We start from the raw sequence: 24,873 nt of genomic DNA, 5'->3' as shown, positions 1-24,873 counted from the left end.
GTGTCACCAGGCAGCCCCAGGCTCTTCAGTTGAAGCCTTGGGCTGAACCGGCTCTGGAGGGAGCTGAATGCAGCTCCCTGCAGGAAGCAGAGGAATTCCAAGCACACTATTCCAATTTGTTTCTCAAGACTGCCCACAGCTGGAAAGGAAGGGTCTCCAGGGTAACTGTTTCAAGAGAAGCCAAAGCAGCAAAGGAAAATAATTTTATAAAAATCCCTGTTTAAATGAGCAGGCGCAACTCAAATGCAAACTCAGGTTGGTTTGGGTGGATTTTTTTTTTTTTTTTTTTTTTTTTTTTTTACAGAACAAATTGTCCCTTTGTTTAATACAGATGATTCAAAGTCCCTCCATGAAGCTCCTCAGTGCCAGTTACACACCAGTTGAATGAACCAGGTAAACAATTGTGTCCCCAATGTCCCTTGTCAGGCCGTTCTCAGTGACACAGACGTGCCTCTGGGCCAGGTCGATGTGGAAGATGGCTTGTTCCAGGATAGGAGTTTTCCCTGCTTCCTCTTTGCCAAGGACTGGAACACGGCGGGGCCCGAGCACGGGATCATCAAACCTCATCAGCTTCACTTTGGAGAGATCTGCAAAGAGACAGCAGCTGCTCAGGCCACGGGAGCTGCACACAGGCCCCAGCACCAACACAGCTAACCACAGCAATGCTGAACCCTTGGAACTTCCACAACTGCTCCAAGGAAACAGATTCTCATCTCTCACGTTAAGGTTTACACCAATACACCGTCCTTCAGTGGCTACACAGGGAGTTACCAGCAGAAAGGGGGATAAACACACAGAAACACCAGCTCCTAATGCCACATTCCAAGCACTGAATTTGCTTTATCTGGATCAGGACAGGCCTGAGTAAGTGAACAGTTATTCCTCATTTTCTGAGGAATGAACTGCAGAGACTGTGAGGAAGAGGAAGGCGAGGGTTGCTTTTGATGCAATTCCTTATCAAAAGGCAGACTAATGATATTGCTAAGCAGACCAGGGAGCCTGGGACCCTTCAGCCAAAGCTTCCTGTGAGTGCAGCCTTCCAGGCCTGTGCCCAACAGCACACTGACACCTTCTGGGAAGACAGGGAGGGAGTCCCTGTTTTATCTCACTCATTTCCAGCCATTCCCAAAGCTCCCCCACCAGGAGCTGGCAGAACTCACAGCCCTGTCACAGCCCTGTCACAGCCCTGTCACAGCCCTGTCACAGCCCTGAGCACCCCCTCTGCAGGTGGCACACTCCTGTCCTGGGGGCTACCTTTGATCCCTCTGTCCATCTTCATCAGGCGCCTGACGATGGTCTCCCTGTTGTCCCCTTGCCTGATGTCCATTTTTGTGGAGAAGTGGCCATTGGAGGGCTGAGGGTTCACCAGGAACACCGACACACCAGGCTGTGAGAAACAGCACAGACCTTAAAGGAGAACCTGTGCACGTGATCCCCCATGAGAAACATGAAACTAACCCAAATAAAACATCTGCTGTTAGTAAATCTTCCAGAGGGATAAAATCCCTTTAGAGCCTGCCTGGCCATGCTGGATACCAGCACTGCCCCAGCTCTAAAACGAGGCCCAAAGTGCAACAAGGGTTTAAGACACATTAAGGGAAATCAATGGCATTTTTATTTTAAGAGTTAAAAATATTCATACATGATAAACATTCATGTCTGATCAGTTTTTAAATGGCATATTTTAAGAAAACCCAGACAAAAGTAAAGTTTCAAGTTTAGTTTTTGAATCAAGTTTTCAGACTTCCAATACCTGAATTTCTGATTTTACCTCAGTTCTGAATATAGAAAATGGTTTTCCAGGACAGCAGTCTTCTTTGATTTTATCTTCTGCTTCAGAAGCAAATTTCACCTCAATGTGGTCCAGCTGTAAAAGAAAAAATGGGGGAGGAGGGAACAGGCAGGAGTTTAATGGCTTTAGAGGGAACAGCAGAGGTTACAGCCCCATCACACATCTGTTCATGTAGGAAAGGGGAAAGCAAACCTGCACTGACATAAAGCAACAGAAGCACACCTGGACCCACAGAACCTTGTTTGGAAAGGACCTCTGAGGGTCAGCTACTCCCTGCTGAGTGAGGCACCCAAGACCCCACTGCCAGTCCCCGAGGACAGGGACCTCCAGCCCCTCTGGCTGCTCCCAGCAGCGTGTCCCTGTTCTGGGGACACACTGCTCCCTCCCCATGGCAGGGGCTTGCAGGATTTACAGTTCACAGTAAAGCTTGCTGCCCGCTCTCAGCTTGGCTCTGACATGGGATGAGCCCACTAAAGTCCCACTTGTTTCATACTGTACAGGTCACATCCAGCTCTGCAATACATATTGCTTCTAGTTCTTAAAAAAAAATTGCTTTTGATTTTGACTTTTGGTGTTGGGGTTGTTTGGTTTTGTTTGTTTGGGGTTTTTTAGCACCACCTGCCTGATGTCTCCTCATTAGCATGCTGCCTATTAAACTAAATTCTGTTCATCATATGAAGGAGCACAGCTGCCACCAGACTGGATGCCTTTTTACACAGCACAGTGTGCAAAGCCCTGCCCAGAGCCTTCCCTTGCTGAGGGAAGACAGCCTGCTGCAGGCAACATGCCAGTGTAGGTGCCCAAGGACTGACTGGTCTTGCTTGGCCCTGAATCAGCTCCTTCTCATTTCTTCAGCTGGAAATGTGAGGAACAGACTGGCTCAGGAAAAATGTCTCCTCAAAAGCGCCAGTGGACATCTCTGCCACAGCTACACCCAGCTCTCCAGTGAAAACCAGCACTGTTTTCTGGCATGTTTGTAGTGCACAGCCACCCCTGTACCTCACACCGACACTGAACATATCTAGACACACTTCTTTGACAAATGGAAACAGAAAGCTGATAAGAAACTGTTACTTGACCAATGCACACCCAGAAGTTAATGTAAAGAGTCTTAGGGAAGGCTGCTGCTCCAGCCATCCCAATAAATGCCAAGTCTGTACCAACCTCCAGGGAATTTGTCAAATAGACAATGTTCTCCATGAGCACTGCTCGCTCATCAAACTCCAGTTCAAGATCAAGAACACGAGAACCATTTTTCTCCAAGTTTTCCTGTCGGGGGGTGGAAAAAGTATTAAAACCCTCTAAAAGCTGCAAGTAAAATGATGCTTCAAAATGGCAAACTGTCCACATTAGTCATGAAAAGAATAGGCTTGTAAAAATCTGAGAACTCTCTGCTGGCACAACATTAACATTGGAGCAATAATTTTCTTGTAACAGGGCTGCTTCTACAGGGAGCTGGTGACACTGATGGGAGGAGTAAGAGCAATTACAACACATTTTTAATATAGAATTGAAATGGTGTTTGACATTCACAGTTATTTAAATCCCTACTTAATGTGTAGGTTGAGAATTCACAAAATCAGTCAGCATTTCAGTGGTATTCCACAGCAGCAAACTCAGGCTTATGACCCAGTTTAAAATAAAGGACAAGCCCACAACACCTGGACGTGCTCACAGCGAGTTCTCTGCAGGGAAATAACAACCACTTTGTACGTTAACATAAAAGTAACTTAATTAGTCCAGAAAGCCAGCAGCAAGTCACAAGAGACACTGTATTAAAGGCACTATAAAAACCACACCATTTTTTTATTTTTTTTTTTTAACTAAAACAGAACTTCCTCTTTGGAGTTTAATCTGCCCCTGCCTGGCTCTCACATGCTGAGCCAGCTGTCTCCTTTGAAGCTCTGCTTTGTCAGCCTCAGCACGGTTGTGGTTTCCTGGTTTCCTCATCAGTTTAATGTGAAAGATTCCCTTTTAACATGGAACTGCTTCCCTTTGTAAATCACAGAGGTGCTCCCACATTTCAGCCCTCCCCTGATGAGTAGGAAGCACAAGCAGAAGTGCTCCTTGTGCCCTGGAATTGATGAATAATTGGTTTCAGAGGAAGACACTGCTCAGGAGAGTCCAAGCTCAGATGTTTCCATGTCTCTGTGGGAAAGAGGTTGCTGCTCTTTGGAAGCAAAAAACTGGATTTGAGGTAAGGCTCAGTTCCTTCCCCAGGTGCCTCAGGATCACTCACTGCTGCCAGAATAAAGACACCAAAACACAGCAATGTTTCAGCCCTAACTCTTAGGACTGAGAGCTTGTCTGACCTTTCCCAGCTGGATCACTGCATCTAACACATCCCTGCTGCTCTTCAGCTCCAGAACTGCTCTGTGCTCTGCTCCTCTGAAGGCTTCCAAGCTCCCACAAAAAGGAACAGTCAGAACAACCCCACAGAGACAGCAAAGGGCAGCTCCACTTAGAAAACACAACAAAGCTTACAAATAGAAAACATTATTATGTGCATTTCAAAAATTAAGCTAAAGCTTAAGGAGGAAAAGTAGTTTTGTTTTTACACTCATTAGGATTTTTTCCATTACTAATCCCTCTCAATTTCTACAGATCATGAAAAGTCATCAAAAAGGTTTTAAATCTTACACTGTGACCACCCCTCCCCTTTAAAAAAAAAAAAAAAAAAGGTTAATTCTTTGTTTCTTGGCTCTCCCTGCTTGCTGTATTCAATTTTCATCTGCAACAGCAAGCACAAGAAAGTTTCTTTAAAGAAATGGAAGTCAAGATTTTCATAGGCTCATGTGACTCAGGGAAAATAATGGACTACCAGAATATTAAGTGATAAACACAAGAATTACACACAAAATTTGTAATTCCATTCAAAGCTCAGAACAAACTGTTGTTTCCTCCCTTAAACATACTGAGATCAGTCAGCTCTGGCCTTATTCTTAGCTTCCACATTTTATGTCTCCAAAGCAACACTTGGCTCACTTCAGCAGGAAAAACTGCAGAAGTCAAATAGGAGACATTTCAAACACAGAGGAATCCAGGAATGTTTGAAGTACAAATTACACCCACAAAACACAGAAAGCAGCAAGCCTCAGCCAGACCCAGAGCTGACCTGGGCTAATTCACATAGAGACATTTTTACCATGTAGCTCTTCTAGAGATGTACAAGATGTTTAGAAACAAACCCATGAAGATGCCAAGTAAGCCAAGGGCAAGGGGGAGACACTGCATTCACAAAAGCCTTTTCTGTACCAGAACTGTCCTTCTGACACTTACCTTAACCATGGCAACAAAAGGCATCACCTTCTTCATGTACTTCTTCAGCTCTGGCAAGGTGTTCAGCTCGCTGGCAATTACTTTATTATCTGGCAGCTGACCTCCACTGGCCTAAACAGGGATGAACAAGCATTAAATAAAGAGAACAGCTGTCATGAAAAAAACTTGTCCTTCAATATCACATACCTTTCCTGCTTTCCCATAAATACCAGCAAGGTTTGTCAGCATCGCTAATTCCACAGAGAGTTTTCTCCTCCCTTTGAAACCCAAGCAGCATTTAACACTAATACAGAAAAAAAAGCCTATGCAATACCCAAAGGTGAATACCCCCAAGAACAAATTCCACATGAGGAATATTGGTTTATCTCTGCCACAAGCTGGAATAGCCAGGACACCCAAATCTATCATGTACAACCCTGGTGCTCTCAAATTGAGCGTGGTTCATCAGGATCCCAAAAGCCACTCTCAGCATTTTCCTCATGCCAGAAACACAGATCCTTCTGCTTTCTTAATAAATTTCCTCTCAAGACTGATTGTGCTGGTTCCACATAGGTTGTGACTGACTCCATTTCAGGTACTTCTTGTGACACTGCTGAGTGGTACACACTTACTCAAAGGCTGGAACAAAGCTTCTAAGCCCACTTGCAGAGTAAGGCAGTAGTAGCCTGTTGGTCAACCATGTTTCTTCAAGAATATACTTGTAAAGAAGAATATTTAAAAGCTAACCGTTTACAAATGGAAGAAACAACAGAGCACAGGCACATTTTTACTCAGAGTGTCAAAACCAATGAAATGCAACTGTCAAATCAATGCCAGTCCTTGGGACATTTTCATTAACCATCAAAACTTACTGGACAGCTGCAAAAGCATAAAGAAAATGAATCTGTGGAAATAATTTGGTAACAAGGTACAGCCTATAAACTTTCTAGAGATGGAACATGGGCCCCCAAAGAGCAGGCAAGCAGCTGGAGGGCAGAGGAGGGGATGAGCACCTGGAAGTGCTTGCGCAGGACAGACAGGGTGGTGTGCTGCCACGGTGGATAGCTCTTCGCCACGTAGATGGTACAGTGAGAAGGCTTCTGGGGAGGCTCTTTGGTACTTTTCTGAGGAAATAAAAGAAGTCAGGAAGGGGTCCCTAGGCAATCCACAACTATCACACAGGCACACGAACAGATGAGCCTCACCTTTCCCTTCACAGGTGCCATGTAGCTCTTGAGGCGGAGGCGGAGGTCGTGAGCTGCTTCCATCAGGTACTGGGAGGAGCGAATCAGCACCTCGTCCACGGGCCCTGCTGCTGGCCACGAGGCCCTCATGATGGAGTCAGCCTTTGGGCACAGAGAGACAGGGAAGCACTGAGCTGAACACACCTTAGCTGCTGGGTTTCCAACCATCAGAGCTGGATTGGAAAAGAGAGCCTAGGCAGTCTGGAGCTCAGTGAGCACCTACCCAAACGCCCTACAGGAGTGGGCACATGGCCAACAAGCACTCCTTTGCGAGCGTGTTCAGGGCTATACATCCAATCACAACTACCAGATGGCTACAGAATGCATCTACAAGCAGAGGGCTTAAAAAACATCAAAACCAGGCTTTACACTGAACTGTAAGACTATTGCATTGCTTCACTTAACTTTAGATCACCTCTTCATAAGCAGGCAATGAGAGTCGCTGTATTAATGCTGCACATTTCATCTCTGCACAGACCTGTCACTGTGTCCCAGGGACAATGAGCCAAGCATGACCCCTTGGATTCTGACACATTTCTTCTACTTTTACACGAATCATATCTGTAAGCCTGACATTCCTGAAATCCATAGAAGCTCAGATGTGAATCAATGACAGAACTGGAATGTCAGTACCTTCCCCAGCAGGGACCAGATGTGCTCACAGAGGTGGGGGCAGATGGGAGCCAGCAGCAGAGTCTGCACCTCGATGAACTGGAACACCAGGTCCCTGTGCATCCCCTCGATGGCCAGCTCCCGGTACTTGTCTTTTGCTGCCTGGAACAACAGCACAGCCATCAGCCCTGTGCTGCCAGGGAGAAACACCCAGAGTCACACACACACACACCTGTGGGCTCCAACACGCCTCCAGAACCTCAGCACCTTGGCATAATCCATCACTGACTTCTAAGAACTGCATTTTCCTGAAGCACCCACGTCTGACTCTGACAGTTGGCTATTGGATTTTTGCATTTATGTGGTACTTTAAAAAACTGCTTATTGGCACAAACATAAAAGACACAAACATCCACAGCTGTGTATCAGGTGCTGTCATCCCAAAGAACTTACATACAGATACTAATAAGGACTAAGAAAAAGGCAATGAATATGATCTATCATTACACATAATTCAGCCTATTTAACCTACTCCTGAGTATCTCAAAGCAGCCACATGAAGGAGCGTGTGTAATTCATTAAATGGAGCAGCATGGCTCTGCAGACACTCTGGAGACATGGTTCATGGAGGATATCAAAAAGCACTATGCTTCCAAACAATTTTGTTGATGCATTATCTGAATTTCTTATGAAGAGTCCTTTATCACAAAAGATATAAAGAAAGGCAACACTCTTTTTTAATAGTGTCTGTTTTTCAGCAGCTTCTTGCTCATATTAAACATCAGGACTATTTGCAGAATTGCACTTGCTTTCCTCTGGACCTTTGTAAACTGACACAAGCAGACCTCTACAATTCCACATTTATTCCTTTGAAGTACTCTTGTTTCTTGACACAATTCTGATTCCAATTCAGCTTTATAATTAAGGATCAGAGACAGAGGGATCAAAAGAAATCCACAAAGTAACAAATACCGGGTGTCACTTTCTTACACCTCCTTCCTACCTGAAACTCAAAGAAGCCAGTTTTCAGAGCTTCCTTAAACATCATCTTCTCATAATTTTGGTCTGTCTTCATTATGCCTGCATTCATCTCACTGGGGAGGGAAGTGACAGCATCAATACTGCACAGTCTGCCTCACATAATGGCATCACTGTAAAACCATCATCAGTGCAGCCAGAGCCCATAACCTATTCTGGAATGGGCTCCATTTTATTGAATTCGTTAATTTAAAAAAAAAAAAAACAAAACCAAAAACTACAGGATTCCCCCTTGCAAGGGAAAACCTGGCCCAAACTGTGTTGCTAACCTTTGTACCATACCTGGCAAAGACTCTGTCATTGAAGGTGCTGGCTGGGCCACTCCTCAGGCTGTCTCTGTTTGCAATCATCTCCTTCACCCACTCCACCCACGTGTAGAGACGAAGAATACCAGCATCTGCCATGGCTTCCACAAAGTTGGCATCTTCAACAGTGTCCCCAGCATCAGCCAAGGCCAAACGCATGCCTGCGGGGAAGGGGACCAGCTGCCACGGCCGGGCGCCAGGAGCCGGCTCCTGCCCCCGTGACAGCTCACTGCAGCTGCAGCTAACAAATGCCCAGCTCACAGACTGCCTGGCCAGCCAGGGACGCCTCAAAGGAGCCACTTCCCAGGGGAGAGGAACACTGCCCTCCTCGGGAACGGAGCAGGCAGACACCAGGAGACCAGCACAAAGCACAGGAGCACGGCACACGTGGGTACAGAGGACACAAATCTGTGCCCACCCCGCACACACCAGCAGCCTGTCCTGTGCTCTGATCTCCTCAGTCAACATAGAAAGATCAGGCAGGCTGCTCCTGGAGGGCTCAGCCCCAGGAGCAACTCCTGGCTGAACCAGGTGTGCTAACACGTATGTCATTCTTCCAAGTGGAGTTCAGCTTTTCAACAAGAGCAGGTGGTAAGTGGCAGATTTATTGCCATTCAATACTCCAATAAACTCCTTTGAGAGCAAAACACTCATTTTTAGTCGTTCTGGCGTAATTGACAATCAGATGCAGGTCAGAACGCACTCACCATCTGCAGAAAACTTGTCAACAGCTTGAGTGAGGGTGAGGAAGTTGCCTGTCGATTTAGACATCTGAAAGAAAGATAAGAGTGTTTGTTTTCTCACACATCCCCTGTGTTGGTGGATAAGCAAGACAGACCCAGCAAGGGTTTGGGCAAACAATTTTCTCATGAATCACAGCAAAAAGCACTTTGGTAAATCTGAATTAGGTCTCACAGCAAAAGCAGACTGAAACTCTGCATGCACTCAGCAACAAAATAAAATCCCAGACATTCCCTAAATTAAACTTAAACACTACTTTAAAACTTGCAGTGTCAGATCCCCCTGTATCGATTTTTCAAGGACTTCATTAGAGATCGTTCTGGGGGTTTTTGATTCGTATCAGACAGTTTCCAAGGCCTAATTCCTGGGTTCAGGCACTTCTAATTCACTCCAGTGTCAGAACAAACTTTCCTCTCACTGCACCTACTCCAATGTTCCAAAAAGCTAAACTGCAGTTAAATAAATAAATATTCTATATTACCCCAAAACTTAAGAGAACTGCACTGAAGTCTTCACTAATTTGGTGAGACTACACAAGAGCTGACTTAAAAGGAAGTGCTACAGGCAAGGCAAGTCTTTACCTCTACTGAATGAAGAACTGAAGGGCACTAATGAAGAAATGTCACTATTTCCCCTGCTTACATCCCAGGGAGTTTCCAGTCTGGCTAACAAATGCCTGTTTTGACAACACAAAAGCTCTGTCACACCAAACTTCGCTGTACCTTTTCAGAATTGAGGAGCAGATGTCCATTGGCTCTCACAGCTACTGGCCACTTTTCTCTGTTTGAAGACAAGATACAAATCTTTTGGCCAAGCAAATACATTTTATCTTTTTAAAAAAGGAAACCAACGTTTTATGTTCCAGTTTGAGATGAACACCTCAAGTGGAATCTTCAAAAAAATACCTAAGGGTTGTCTTAAATATGTTAAGGAGTGTCTCTGAAGATGAAAAGAACTACAGAGTATAAAGGCTAAGGATTATCATTGCTGAAATGCAAGGCAGGGAGCAGTGCACCTGCAGTTACAGTTCATTTACATCACCTTCCTCTGGTCAGATATTTTTAATTTAAAGGCCAGTGATTGGCACTTCCCAGGAGCACACAACAGTGCTGGGTCCACATCTCTACCTGTGAAGGAAGGAGATATTGAACTACCCACAATCATCTTTTCTTTACACCAGAAACCCACTTCTCCTCTGTACAGTTGTACACAACCCCTAGACCAGGTCCAAGGGAATGCAAACAGTATCTTCACCATAAAGGCATCATGTGATGGGCAAAGATTCTCAACCAGTCCTGCACAGCCCATGGCAGTATATACATGGTTCTTTTAACCATCCTTGAGAATGAATTAAGGAGACTTAATAATAAAGCCAAATAAATTCCAGTGCAAGAATACAACTCAACACTGAGAAATCCATAGGAGGAGATAATGCAGAAAAACAAGGGGAAATAATGGTAAAAAATCCTTCCATTCCAGTAGCTTCTATTAAAGACAACTGTATCAAAGCTACAGTATGGAAAAAAATACATTTTCAACACAATTCTTAATGTTGTGCAGTCCCCAAAGGTCATTACCAAATGTAACAGAACCGCAGACTCTCCAGCTTTACCTGGAGAGTGACATCCCCACTTACCTTTGCTCTGACCACATGGCCACGTGATTGTAGAGGTAGTAGGACAGGTGATTTGGAACAAGATCTTTGCCAGAAACTCTGAGATCCACAGGATACCAAAATTCAAACTCCTCCTTCAGCTTATCCAACTTTTCTTTGGGAATATCAGTTTTAGGGAATGGAGCTGTCTTAAAGAAGATGTAATCCCAAACCTCTTTGCTCATTTGATGCGCCCTGCACAGAATCAGTTCCACATTACAGTCAGTAAAAGCTCCACACCACTTTCTGTAAGGCAGCTTAAACCTGCTGCTCCCTTCTCACAGCACAGTCCACGTGAGCAGCAAACATGGACAGAGCATCCAGGGCCTTTACCTGAGTTCAGGTGAGTGAATCCAATGTCAGAAACAAATTCAGAACTGCTCAAGCCATGCCCTGCTTCAAATGCCCTTTGAGATTTCCCAGTAAAACATAAAGACTCCCATAAAGAAAAAGTGATTAATAATTACAGCATAATCTTGAATATCCTGTAAACCTGATCATTTCTTTTCAAACATCACCACCCAGGCCTCAGCACCACCTGTGACCTTAAGTGAACACAGGAGAGAACTGCTGTACAGCTCAAGGTTGCCTCCTGCATGGAAAACATTTGTGGTCTTTTCCCACTTCGAATGGAATGAAGATTTAAAATTAACATTTACTGCAAGACACACCTTACCAATTGCCAGAGGTAGGATCCACAAATCTGAAGGAAAATAATGACGAGATGCAACTGATACCCACAGCTCTGCAGCCACTAGGCTGCATTAACACATATCCTTCTTCTTTCTACAGAGATTTTTATTTCTGGCCCTCAGAACTGCAGCAGGGTGCACCAGATACTGCACACATTCCAAATTAAATACTTTCAAGCCAAAGTTTGCTATGTGTTAGCACCTGCTAAGGGGCTTTGACCTCTCTCTTTGTCTCACTCCCTATCACACTCCTCTCTTTCCTTACTGCCTTTCTGCAGACCTGTTCTAACTCAGCTCATGGGAGGTTAAGTTTAATAAAGATGCTTTTTACACCCAGACTTTACAAAGACTCAGCCTCCTCGACAAGTCTTTCTGCAGAGCAATTGATGAGGTAAGCACGCCCACTTAAACAAGAGAACTTGATGGTTCACTCTCCCTACCTGATGCCCAGAGGAGATTCTCCTTGGCCCCTCAGGTTCCCTCCCTGCAGCAGGTGAGCCACGGTGTAATAGGCCATGTAGATGGTGGAGTCAGAGAGGGACTCGATCAGCCACTGCTCATCCCAAGGCAAGCGGGTCCCTGGAGGGGGAAGGCTGTGTCAGGCACCAGCAGCACCACCCCACCCCACACAGGACCCACAGGCACTCGTGGGCTTAGGACTTTCGGTGGAACACATAAACATACATACATACATACATACATTAGTACTCAGGCTTATGCTTTTAAAAATGTTTGACTTAAAAATTAAATCATGCATTTGAAAAGTTTACTCAAGAGCGAACAGTTGCTGATTTTCAATCTGTTTGCTGACACAGCTCAGCACAAGAACACCTGCTGTGGGTTATAGTGCACTTCTAGCAGCTGTCCCATGTCAGGCTACACAGGATGAAAGCTAATCAGAATTCAAGGAGAAACCCCAAGAAATGGTATAAGTTCCTTCTTCTGAACTCCCTTCCAAATCGATGGCTCAGGCAAAAAGCTACCAAGATGCTGCACGGACTGCCTGTAGTAGTGCAAGTATTACCAGCCCCATGCACTTCCAACAAAGCACACCTTCCCTGGGATGCTGGGCCAAGATACAAGTAGGACAGTGCTGTTCCCACACTTCCCTACACCACTGGGGATGCTGTATAGCACCTAAGTCTTCCAAGTGAATCGAGGCACCCACTGGGAAAGGAATGCTTTGCTTACCTAAGCCATACGTCCTGGAGCATGCATGCTCTTGTAGCCAACCTAAGGTAGCTTCAAAATTTCTCCTGGTCTCTTCACAGAACCTGTAAGAAAGAAGCTCTTACTGCTTGCAGCCCTCTCTGACCCCACCAACAGCAGCAAAGTCATCTTCCTCTACAGCCACGTTCATAACTCACGTCTCCAGATGTTGCAAGCACTCTGATGCCTGTTTCTTCCAGCTCACTTCACCATAATCTAAATACCTACAGACAGGAGAGATTGACTGTAACAAAGCAATCGAGAAGTAGTGCACGCCTGGAGCAACTTTATAACTACAGCTTTGCTTCACCTACCACTGGTCACAAAGGGCCACGACACACTCATCAGCAGATCTCGACATAACTTGTTTCTCAGGTTCCATATAGATCATGGCTTCACCCTAGGAGTTAAAAGGGCAATCAAAGCTGAGATTCAATTACTTAGCAAAGCATTGAAAATCCTGACAATTTACTGTAAAGCATCCTCTCCATTCTAATTTGGGTTATAGCATTTACTGCATAGCTCTCAGCACTGTCCAGGCTCTCTCCTCGGTATTCCCTCAGGTAAAATGAAGCAAGGCTTGACTCTGTACTTCTCTAAGGTACCAGCTCACAGCACTTCACACAGAGAGCACGAGGAAAAGGAGGACAGAAGCACAAACTATTCTCCACTGACTATGCCCCCTGATTGAAACAGCTCCTAGCAAACTCTGGGGGACAGAGGGAGAGGGAAAGGCAAAGGAAAACGGGATGCTGAGCTCCAAATCTACTTGCACACACCATGCGTGCTGATGTATTATAATCTGGACATAACAATGCCACAACAACAAGGGAATCATGACTAAATGCCTGAAGCCTCTCCCACTCCCAGTCCTCATCAGGGAGCCTCATTAGAGGGATGCCACAAACACTGTTTGCTTACTGCTCTCTGCTTTCTGAAAGAGAAGCCCAGCAATACACATTTGCACATCACATCCCCTTCACTGGCCTGAAAGAGATGTGACAGTTCAGGTCCTACACCTGCAGTATCCTCCCAGCTAAAGAATAAACTGGACCACCAAAACAGGTCCTAGGGAGGGTGACAGAATAAGGCAGGGAACTAGAGAACTCTAATTAAGCTGCTCAGCCCAAGAACACTGGGTCCCCTCTCTCTGCAGTGACCCAAAGCACCCTGAGGGCTGCAGAACCACACTGGGGGTTTCTCTGGCAACTCAGCCCTGCAAAAAGGACAAACCAGACAATTCAGAGCAGCTGTGTGCACTCTGTCACCTACCTTATCCAACATCAGCTTCTGAATGCATTTCTTGACATCTTGAACTTTCTGTCCTTTGTATTCATCCACCAACATCAACTGTAAAAGATGGGCACAGGAGATAATTTTTTTCAAAACTTAGCAAGAAATAGGTGCCACAGGTGTTCAAATCAATATAAGGAAGTAGCAGGTGCTGCAATCTTTGACATGCAAAAAATAAAGAGTACAGGTGTTGGTTTTTTCATTATGTGTAGTCATCTTTACCCAAAAAACAGTTTGCACGTCAGCATCCACAAAGATGACAGATTCCAAAGAGTCAGAAATAAAAACTATTGCTTTCTTACAGAAGAACAGCTGAGAAATACAAATTGTGAGCAAATGAGGTAAAGACAGGAGAAAAAAAAAAAGGAAAAAAAACCCAACCAAACCAAAACAAACACAAAAAATAAAACAAAAAAATCTGCAAACAATAACACCTTGATCATTTCATATCAGTTTCCCTATCTATACTTGCAAAATCAGCTCCCCAGGAGGTTATCACTTGTTCAGAAACCAGGTTATAATGCTCAGAGAACACAGGAGTGTATGAGTGGAAACTTTCTCCAATTCTACATCGCTCCTCCAACTGCAGAACCTTTCTGCAGGAAGACTCTAAATGAAAAGTCCTTTGGAACTTTTTAAGGAAAAAAAGGATACTGTCCCTCCTTCTCGAGATTTTTCTTTTTTTTAATTCTCTGCCTGCCTTTCTTTTCTCCTAATTAAACTCACCAAGAAACCACTTACCAAATCTTATATTACTTACTCCCTCATAGAATCCTTTCAGGTACACTCTCTCCTTGGCCTCTGCAAGCTTCTCTCTGTCATTCTGGCTCTGGATTTTGAGCTCATCACAGACAAATGGAGCACAAAGGCTGCCATAACCTGGGATTTCAATGATGGGCACCTGAGAATCAACAAAGGGCTGTCAAACTCCTCCTGCACCCCACCACACTCACACACTGCTCACTCTCCACATTCTCTGCATCTAACACAAGATGTTACAAGGTAACACGAGTTACACAGGACTTAAAAGACATGGCTGCAATTCCACTCATGGCCCAGAAGCTCTGGGAGCCCCAGGGTGACTCCTGAGCTGCCCAGGACTGTGACATCCTGTGCCATGACACCACACCGAGCTGCCCCAGGACTGGAGCTGCCGTGTGGAACCAACAATGAGGGACTCCAGCTTTTGGCACTGAACACACACCCTCCTGCTCTGGCCATGAGTGAAGGCACTAAGTTTTAATCAACCAACAGGTTATCAGTATAATGATGCATTTCATTTCCCAAAACAGTAATTCCCATAAAAACTGATACTTTCCTTTCTCTCTGAAGTACAGCATAGAATAACAAATCTCGGTTGCAACCCTTAACAGAACAAATGTTGTAACTGCAGGAAAATATGAAAACTTTTCATAAAATATGAAAGTTTTCCAGCTCTTTCAGCTGAGAAGGACTTTAAACAGAAACTCTGGAAGAGGTAGCCCAGCTCCTGGTTTGTTTCTCATCAGTGAGGATATCACGTTATGTAGATGGACACGTCTGGGTGCACTCACCGGCTCGAATGGCAGGACCATTTCATCTCTGATGTTATACTTCACCCTCAAAGCCTTGAAAGGTGGAAGAAAAAAAAGCAATAGATAAAGTCTTCTAGATTTAAAGGTTTTTATCAGAGTGTCTTTTTTGTACATAATGTTTTATTACAAATCAGACAAACCACTTCCCTGCCTTCTCACCCTTTCTGACAACTGAGCTCAGTCCCCGCCTCGTTTCCAGGTGATTCCTTGACATAACCATCTACATTTTTTAAAAGAGTCAAAACTGGTACTGCTCTACCCTGAAATGAATGGACAAAAATTCAGTAGCCAGGGACAGCTGTTCAGATGCTGATGTACTCCTGCAGTTAGTAACAACCACTTTCAGTCTCATTTGAAATTCGTAGAGAATCTTAATCTCATTTTTAGAAGTCATTTCCACAATAGAAATTCATTTGTTTCACCGGTGCTCTTCTCTACTTTAACATGCAGCACAAGTTACATGATTCTCATCCAAAACTCAGACCTGAAGCCTGAAAAAAAACCCATCTGTCCTAGCTCAGTTGGTTTAAACTTCATTTATTTTTAACTGCTTTGAGTTAAAGTTAGAAACGACAAAATGCCAATTGAAGCGAGTCTCATTTTACCCACTGGATATTCACTTTTGACCCTCTTCACTAGGGAAACAGAAACAATTCAGTTAACAGACCGACCTGCTTCTTTTTCAAGTCTCTCAGGGCTGCAAAGTCATCTGGAGAGTCCGAGGGAACGCTTGTCACCACTCCAGTTCCTTAGCCAAGATAAACAGATGGAAGCATTAGTCCCCACACACCGAACACCAGTGCCCATCCAGCAGGCCCTGCTGCAGAATTACCTTTATCCTCCTTGATGGTGAGCATGGGCAGGGCGTATATGACCTTGTAGGTGGTGAGGGGTGCTGAAAGTGCAGCACCAAGAATCTCCTGAGCAGGACAAAGGAACAGCATTACAGTAAACCAGGGGCTTCCAGCCTAGCAGAGTAAACCCTCCTGGCTGGTATTCTTCAAATTTCCTGTAACTTTTCCTGACACATTACAAACACATTAAATACATTTTATATACGGATGGACAAGGAGGAAGTACATATGAAAACGTGTGGTGCTATTTGAGACAGGATACAAGTTATTTATTGGTAGAAAAGTCAAATGCCAAGAACAACTACTAGTATTGGGAAAGCATAGGAAGCAGAAGCACAGTTTGCTTCCAAGTATCTGAAGCACAACAGCATTGAGGCAGAAATGGCTTAGGAAGCCAGACTAAAAGTGACATTAAACAAAGAAAGGAAAGCATATTGTCAAGATATTCACACAATGACAGGAGGCAGTCAGGATGTGGCAGCTGTCTTCTGCCTCACTAATTTTCTTGAATTCACATCATATCTACTAACAAAGGAAAAAGAAAAACGCATTTTCTACTTCATTCTTAATGGTGACAAGTTGTAGTGAACGGAGATCTAGGGATGCAAACAGCATTTGTGAAGAAGGTGCTTTGTACCAGGATGAATAAACACCACTGATGACACTTGCACAAAGCACACAGGTTAAGGACAGCAAAGCCCAAAACCACTGACATTCACCACTCAGCTAAGAAAGCTTCATTCACACAGATGTACTGGAAATGTCAGTACCAACAAAAGCCTTTTCCACATAACCCTTTCTAGTTATTACTTTTCCCCCTGCCTTCCCATTCACCCTTCCCAGCAAGCAGAAAAGTGTTATTTAACACTATCCTTTCACCACATCACACATCTGTTCCCAGCTAGGTGCACCAGGTTATCCTCCCCGCAGCAGCTGTGACTTGGCTGCCAAGGAAGCCGCCCGCTGCTTGTGTTGTTTGTCACTAAAGATTTCAGTCACCCCAAAATTTCTGCAATAGCTCCTGTATTTTCCTTACAATGAGAATTCCAGCAGCACCTCCCCAGGCAGAAGCCCCAGAGGAGCAGCTGAGCCTGAGCAGCACGCTGCAGGAGGCTCACCTCTCCCATCAGCTCCTTGACCACGGGCACCACGCCGCTGTCCTTGGTGAAGCCCTGGTAGGACATGTTTCGGGCAGCACGCTGCGTGCAGATGAAGATGTCCCCACTGCCAGTCTCAAAGCCGATGTACTTCATGTCTGGGCGCAGCCAGCAGTTGGTCTGGCCAAACATGGTCTCTGGCCTCAGCGTGGCAGCCACCAGGAAAATGTTTTTTCCTCTCAAGCCACTGGGGGGGGAAAAGTATCGGATAAGTTACCAAAACAAAATCATTCCAGATCATACAGAACAGGCTTTTAAACTAACATCAACTTTCAAGCAACATTTCCTAAGCAACAAAAGTGGGTCATTAATTTGTTGTGGGTTTTCCATTTTCTTTCCCTTTTTTTTTTTTTTATTCCATCCCAAGTTCCACACAGACACAGTGAACAGAGCAGCTCAAAATTCTGACCAGGTCTTTGAAGTGATGGAAATAATCAGGTGAAATTAAATTCTGCATTAGGCAAAACGGACTGTTCAATTCAATGGTCATTTCTGTGCCCATTGCAACAAAAAGTCAAGACCTACCTCAATTTTGCAGGGTAAGGATCCAACACCTTCATTTTTATCAGCGTGTATTCTTGAGGCCCAACACCCTACAATTCCCACAAACAATGCAATAATCAATAAATAAAACTCACTTGAGCAGGAAAGAAAATCAATCCTATTCTGTAGGAACCTAATCCAAACACTATTTAAGGTACTGATGCTTTTGTCAGAGTAAATCTTATTTCCACTCACATGAAAGGCTGTTGACTGAAATGCAGACTGCAGAGAGGTTGTACTGTGTTCCTACAGCCAAAAGCTGGTCACAGACCCTGTCTCAGCAACATGTAAGTTAACAGCTTGTTTATTTAGTTTCAACAGATAACACAATAGAGTGATGCTGCTGGCACAGCCTGCCAAGCGATCACAGAAACCAGCTACAATGGAAAATACTATCCATAGCTCCAGACAGATCTGCTCAAGAGAGGTGTTCATTCAATTTTCACATGCACTGACAGCTGAGAGACAGTGACTCTGCACACCCAAATTATGTTTGGCTCCAAGATACAATTCATTTTCCATTCAGTATTTAGGATCATAAGCAATGCATCAAAGCATCAAGTAAAAATATTACCTCTCCTGTTTGCCTGTCATGATCCATGCAAGGCTGTCCATCTTTAGGAGAATAAATTGTGTATCTAGAAAACAGGGGTATTTTCATTTAGCAGTAAGTAAAGTACTGTATAGAGCAAGAAGAAGAATATATAGCTCTCTGGGGAAAAAAAGACCTCAATGGTATTTTCATATTTTGTGTGGATCTGTCTCCATCAGCCTTCAGAAGAGCTTTCAGAATTGACCCTTTATTGCTTGGAGTTGGTGCCCATGGGAAAACCACCCAGAAGACAAATCTCACGTGCTTTGTTGGCACAACAACTACACTTCACTGGCAGAGCACCAGCAGTGCAAGATTCTGGTTCCATGTGAGTTAAAAGCGTGCTCTAGAGACATGTCACGGGGCTCTGCCTCTGCTACAGCTGAGCTTAGCCACGCTCCCAAAAACTCAGAGCTCAGTTTGCCAAACCTGATCTTATTTCAGCTTACCGTTTGCCAAACTTAACCTTATTTCTTTCCTTTAGTGTAAGGAATTGCCACCGCACAAAGGAATCATAGTAGGGATTGACATTTGTCGTAATGAAGGAACGCCTCCAGTCCACCTGAAAATGGGGAAGAGGCTCCAGTAAGTAAGCACAATCAAGAAATCAAAGGAATCTCATAATAGCATAACTATTGCTTTAAAAAATAAAGAGCTTTCTCTCAAAAAAATAATGCAAGTACACATCCCATAAAGGGCGTAAGCTTAAACACACATCTGTGCCTGCTCTCAGAGCAGAGATGTCAAAGACTTGAGGTCCCTCCACTGACTGAGAAATTTAGAGGTTTTGCAGTAGTTTTAACCAACCATTCAAGCTGAATTTCAGCACTGCCTTGTTTAATCATCTTTATTTCATTTCATTTTCAAAAATCTGTTGTCAAGTCTTCTTTCTTCTTTTAGGAAGAAGAAAGATGTGATGTTAAATGGAACTACTGTCAATACTGACTACAGACAAGTTATCTCACATGGGAACCATAGGTCATAATGTCTTTACTGGACTCATGTCCAGCTGTGACCACGGTACAGACTTACAAGCTCTATATAAGAAAGCACTTAATTATCACCCAAGGCCAGTAAAACATTAAATGACTAATACAATAAATATCAGAAAGATTGCTGGAATGATGCTGGTATTACACAGAAAATCTCCAGGAGAAGCAGCACATTCACCAACACAGTAACAATACAGGTATGGCTGCCTGTGTAACCAGAGTCACCTTCAATCCCATGCTCTTCAGATCCTGGACAGCAAGGGGAGGGAAATAATCCAGCCAGTGCTCAGCTTCAGAAAAACTGACCACTTCTTCATCAGACAGACCCAAAGACTTCATGATCCCCCACTGGTATTTGGAAGAGCCAGCCTTGGCAGCAGCCTTGCTCTGAAAGAACAACTGGGATCAGGAAGAAGCCCACAGTCCTGTCACAAGAGCATTTGCCTCTGTTAATGTTATGGTTTCTGATTCCAGATACACAAGTCAATACAAATATTCTCACATCCTCCCTCTAACAACGAGGGTAGTTAATCAGAGTTTCCATTCTACACCCTGTATTCACAGTTTCCATTCTACCATACCTTGTATTCACTGTTCATCCCCTACCCTTCCTCTTCCCACCTGTTCTGTGTCAATGTCCAAAACACCTGCAGAGGCTCTGCCACAACCACCTGGCAAAGAACTGTCTGGTGTTGAGGCCCTGCTCAAACCCATGGGTTTTAGCACCATGGAAAGGTGGATAGGCCTGCACCCCTGTACCAAAAGCCTTTGCTGCTGTCACTTTGTTGATGGTACTTTTCCCAGCTGTTGACCCTTGAGAATCTCCTGTCTCTCCCCAGCAGTGACCCAGACAAGGTGACACCTTCTGTGCTGTAGAGCAGCCAGAACCCCACACCCAGCAGTTCTGGTGGGACAATCTCTTGAGCATACATAAACAACATACAGAGCACCTCTAAACTTTTCCTAGACTTGACCCTTCGCCTTGCCTTGGGATACTCCCAAAATCCTAAATCTCATTTAAACACCTGGCAAATGAAAATAGTTTGGATGGTCTCATGGAGCCTATCTAGGCTCCTAGACAGAACTGGCTAGATACCAACTTAAAAAACAATAACAAGTACAGCAGGAATACACATCCTCTACCTCTGAGAAAGAAGGGCTATTTCCTACAACCTGCTTATGAATGTTCCATGAATGGATTAAAAAAAAATTAAAAGAGAGAAAAAAATGAGGCTATTACTCTGGTCCTGATCTGTTTTTGTCTCAGAAAACTATTAGGCAGTGCATCAGCTTACCAATAAAGGTTCATGCATTAACGTGGTATCTCTGGAACCATGCAGTTAATGCATTTTTCAAGTCTACCTTAAAGGTAACTCAGCTACCTTAGCAAAAACAATAAAAAACTTTGTCCTGAGGTTTCTATGAGCTCAAAGGAGGAAAAGCCTACAATGTGCACACCAAAGTTCTGAAAGCACAGCCCTCAGTGCAGAAAGACTTGGTTTATACTTTACCTTTTTGCCTTTTGCTTTGTCTTTGATGATAATTTCTTCCTCTTTTTTACCAGAATTTTCTTCCTCTTCCTCCTCCTCATCAGGAAATTCAGGTGGGCAACCATACAATTCCATTTCTCTTTTCAGCTTATCTGCACAAGCCTGAACAGAGTTATTGGGAGTGTGTCAGCCAGGGCACTGGCTGCAATCACAGCCAAGGAGTGGGTTTTACTGATAACATATTGCATTCCACACTTCAAACATTTTCTGGACCTTGCATTAACATCCAGGAGATCCTGCCACTTCCAGAAAACCTTCCAGGCAGGAAGAGGTTTACTGTAAGGATTTTATTGCAAAGGAAAACATACCACAGGTAAAATTTAGTTTTCCAGCACTTTGTCTTCTAAAGTGAAGTTACAGCTCAAGCACAACACGTTTACTACAAATTCAGGTTCCAAATCACTCTGTCTTGGTGAGTTTTTAAATAAACGAAGGTGATGTTTGGGATGGACAGTAAGCAAGGCCCCAGTCCAAGGGATAAAAACCCCATCAGAAACAATCCCCAGCAACTGCAAAATTCTCACCTTGATGGGCATCCCCGTGCAGTGCAACCCAAAGGGAAACAGGCAGCTCTTCCCCTTCAGCCTCTGGTACCCGACTGCAAACTACAGACAGGGAAAATGGGAAAATGGAACAGCTGAAACGGGAGCAGCCCCAGGCTGAGCCAGCACCTACCCAAACACAGCTGTGACCCCTTCTCCAACCTGCAGCCACCGACAGGTGACAGAGCTGGGGGGAGCTCTGGCAGGAAGGTGAAACTGGAGTTTGTTTCCAGACCTGCCCCTGGGGCTGCACGGTGAGCCAGGCTTCCAGGAGAGACCAACGGCTGCAAAACGAGGGCTGCTGTGGAATCCTACCCACTAGCACCCAAAATCTGCTCCCAAACAGGTCACAGAGCACAGCAAGCACACACAAAAGAGCTCTTGTGAAGTTTGAGCCATTGAGCAGCATCTCCTAAATATGTCATTTCAAAGAACAAACAGGGGAAACACCTGCAGCCCCACCTCATCAAATTAAAAATCACATGAATGAAATTTCCTTTCAGCTAGCAATATTCCTACTGAAAATGTTTTAAGTTTAATTACTAAAGCTATAAAGGAATTGACATGGCATCCTGTTAGCTCAAAACTGAACTACAGAATCAGCATTTGTTCTAGAGTAGTATTTAAAGGTATCAGCAAAGGAGAATTTTTACCTCACATTTAGATAAGGAAAATGTGTGTCCCAGGTGCAGGCGGCCGTTCATGTAGGGGTAAGGAAAAGTAACAAAGTACTTCCCTTTGCTGAGAAGAAAGTCAAAGAATTAAAGCACATAATTAGCTGTGTAAATGACCATCAGACAATACATGAGCGAAACAGGTAACTGGTGTGTTCAGGTATTACCAGCCCACAGCCATGTTAAAGTATTTTCCTTGCCAGTAACGTGAGTCTTTGATTTTAAAGAGCTGATAACACTAACAGGCATTATCATCTTAAAAAGTAAACACTAAAGAGAAAATCCACAGATGAGTGACATCACACAGAAACATTGAAAGAGATATAGCATGTTCCCAAAGGTAACCAATTCTAATTCTAACAAATTCTCTAAGTTAATTACAGCAAAGGCTTACTTCAGATTTTAAGGGCACACTGCAAGCAGTCACTCCTTTCACACGGATATACTGTTGCAGGGTGTTTCAAAGGCTTATTACATTGTTGGAACCTGAGCTCTCAAAGCAGCTAAGAAAATATTTACATTTAGGACACTGAATTTCTACCTCTACCTTCACACTCTGCTTTACTCCTTGTCTCTTCTCTTCACACACTCCCTCGATCCATTAACGTGCAGGAATAAAGGCCAAGTCATTTGTTTCCTTGCAAAATCTACAGTTTAAGAACCTGCCACCTGTTACAGCACTTCAGTTATTATCTTGGTTTAGTCTGACTTTCCCACAAACCAAACATTAACCTCATACTGCCAAGGTCAGTGCTTTTCCAGTCAAAGAGCTTCCCACAGGATTAACACCGTTCCCCCAGGCAGCCTCTGCACACCTGTGAAGAGCACAGATCCCACCAATTCCAAAAGAACTGTGCTTCCAAGCATTCCCAGAGGATAAACAAGTTTCTCAGGGTTTACTCTGGGGCACAAATAAAAGCAAGAGCCATGTGCTCCTCCCCAGCAGAGCACTCTGCCTCTAAGGGAAACCTCCCGAGCAGTGAGGGCTCAGGCACCTCCAGATCAAAGAACACAAGTCACCAAAGATAAACTGGTTTTAGGACCACAGAGGGTATTGACACTGCCAGGGAATGCAAAACCTTCTCTCATCCCGCTGGAATTCAGCCACACATGTACTCAGCTGCTTTATGTCATCAGCTATAGAAACATCAACAGCTTGTGAGCAAGTCCCTCCAGCTGAGCCATGAATACTGCTCCTTACGAAAGCCACCACCTTTTTCCCCCACCACATTTTGAATGAAAAGACATTTCAAGCAGTAAAAAAACCAACCACAATGATACCTCCTCTGGTCCTTCCTGTCTGCAGCATTGATCTCAAACACTCGATCATGGTCCCACTTCTGCTGGACCTCTTTTTCAATCTTCTTCAAGAAATCCACTTTTGCTGTTCCTTTACGCTCCTGTTCAACAGGGAAAGGAAGAGAAGTCTAGCTGAAGAGGGTAAGAAATAACAGCATTGTAACCGATCACAGACCACTCCTGATGTCCCTGCACTGCTGCAGGGCACTGCACAACCTCTCAGCAGAGCAGCAGTGATGACTGCAAGCCTGCATCCCAAAACCCAGCCCTCTGAAGCTGGACCCGAGGTCTGACAGGAAACTTAACACCCATTTTCCACGGCAAAAGACTCTACAGTAGCCAAGACACACACACTGGCCATCATGACAGTAAAGGTTACTCAGAGAGATCTCAACTGGGGAGGCAGAAGAGGATAAAATCCACAGAATTCTGCTTTTATTCCAGCCTCTCCATAAACCCATGCGATGCATCCTCCTCTTGACGTGAAGTGGAACAGCACTCCCTGTGCCAGGAAGGGGTTTGGTAACAACTCGAACTGTAGTTCACGGACTGAGCCGTCAGGTAAAACCTCAGGTAAAGCATTCCGAGCGATTTTAATTAAATCCGTGTTCAGTAGCCCTCATTCTTTCATCACATAACACACGGCAAGTATTAAATGATCTTATCCTTTCACCATATAACACACGAGAATTGTTAAGGAACACACACATTACAGACACACGCATTCTGCACCCATAAAGGTTGAGGATTTAGCTTTTTCCCATCAAAACGATGACAACCCTAAGACCTTTACTCCAAGGGGCCGCAGCCGCCGGGCAAAGGTCCCGCGCACGCCGCTATGGGACCCCGGTCCCGGCGAGCGCGGAGCCGAAGGGACCCTGAGGAGGCGGCGAGGAAGGACAGGGAACGCCACGAGTCCCGAGGAGCCCCAGAGCCCGGCGCCCAGCCCCGACTCACCGCCATGTTGCCGCTCACCACGGGCGGCAGGGCCGGACCAACAGCGGGAGCGGCCGGGGGAGACGAGGCCGTACCAAGGCAGCGGGAGGGGGGAGACCGGGACCCTTTCTAGCGTGAAGACGAGGGAGAGAAGGAGAGTGGGGGGCAGTGAGAACGGAGCGGCCGCTGCGGCCGCTTGTCCCGGCTGGGGACGGGGAAACGAGCCTGGCGTGCCTGTCCGGGGAGTGCTCCCGCCTGCACGCTGTCCCTTTAAGAGCACCCCCCCAAGATGTCGCCGCGGGTTCATGTGCTCGCTCTACCG

The 24,873-nt window shown here is 44.8% G+C and overlaps 1 protein-coding gene across 1 annotated transcript; it reads right to left on the bottom strand.

Annotated features, from left to right (window-relative positions):
• Positions 1-290: 290 nt before the first annotated feature.
• Positions 291-24,754, bottom strand: LARS1 (leucyl-tRNA synthetase 1). The gene is made up of 32 exons (XM_015642117.3): positions 24,573-24,754; positions 23,598-23,716; positions 22,296-22,383; positions 21,625-21,705; positions 21,062-21,202; positions 19,776-19,937; positions 19,008-19,120; positions 18,541-18,604; positions 17,949-18,016; positions 17,385-17,610; positions 16,245-16,332; positions 16,084-16,160; positions 15,392-15,445; positions 14,599-14,739; positions 13,818-13,895; positions 12,860-12,945; positions 12,704-12,769; positions 12,528-12,610; positions 11,777-11,915; positions 10,627-10,839; positions 9,713-9,770; positions 8,957-9,020; positions 8,227-8,410; positions 7,910-8,000; positions 6,928-7,068; positions 6,256-6,396; positions 6,064-6,174; positions 5,072-5,182; positions 2,957-3,061; positions 1,772-1,867; positions 1,255-1,387; positions 291-587 (listed from the first exon to the last, which is right to left on the bottom strand). Exons 1-32 carry the CDS (start codon positions 24,576-24,578, stop codon positions 370-372), a joined length of 3,546 nt encoding a protein of 1,181 aa, XP_015497603.1. The 5' UTR covers positions 24,579-24,754; the 3' UTR covers positions 291-369.
• Between the last annotated feature and the right edge of the window lie 119 nt (positions 24,755-24,873).

Source organism: Parus major, chromosome 13, assembly GCF_001522545.3.
Source record: "Parus major isolate Abel chromosome 13, Parus_major1.1, whole genome shotgun sequence".
NCBI lineage: Eukaryota > Metazoa > Chordata > Aves > Passeriformes > Paridae > Parus > Parus major.
This window is presented reverse-complemented; position numbering and strand designations above follow the sequence as displayed.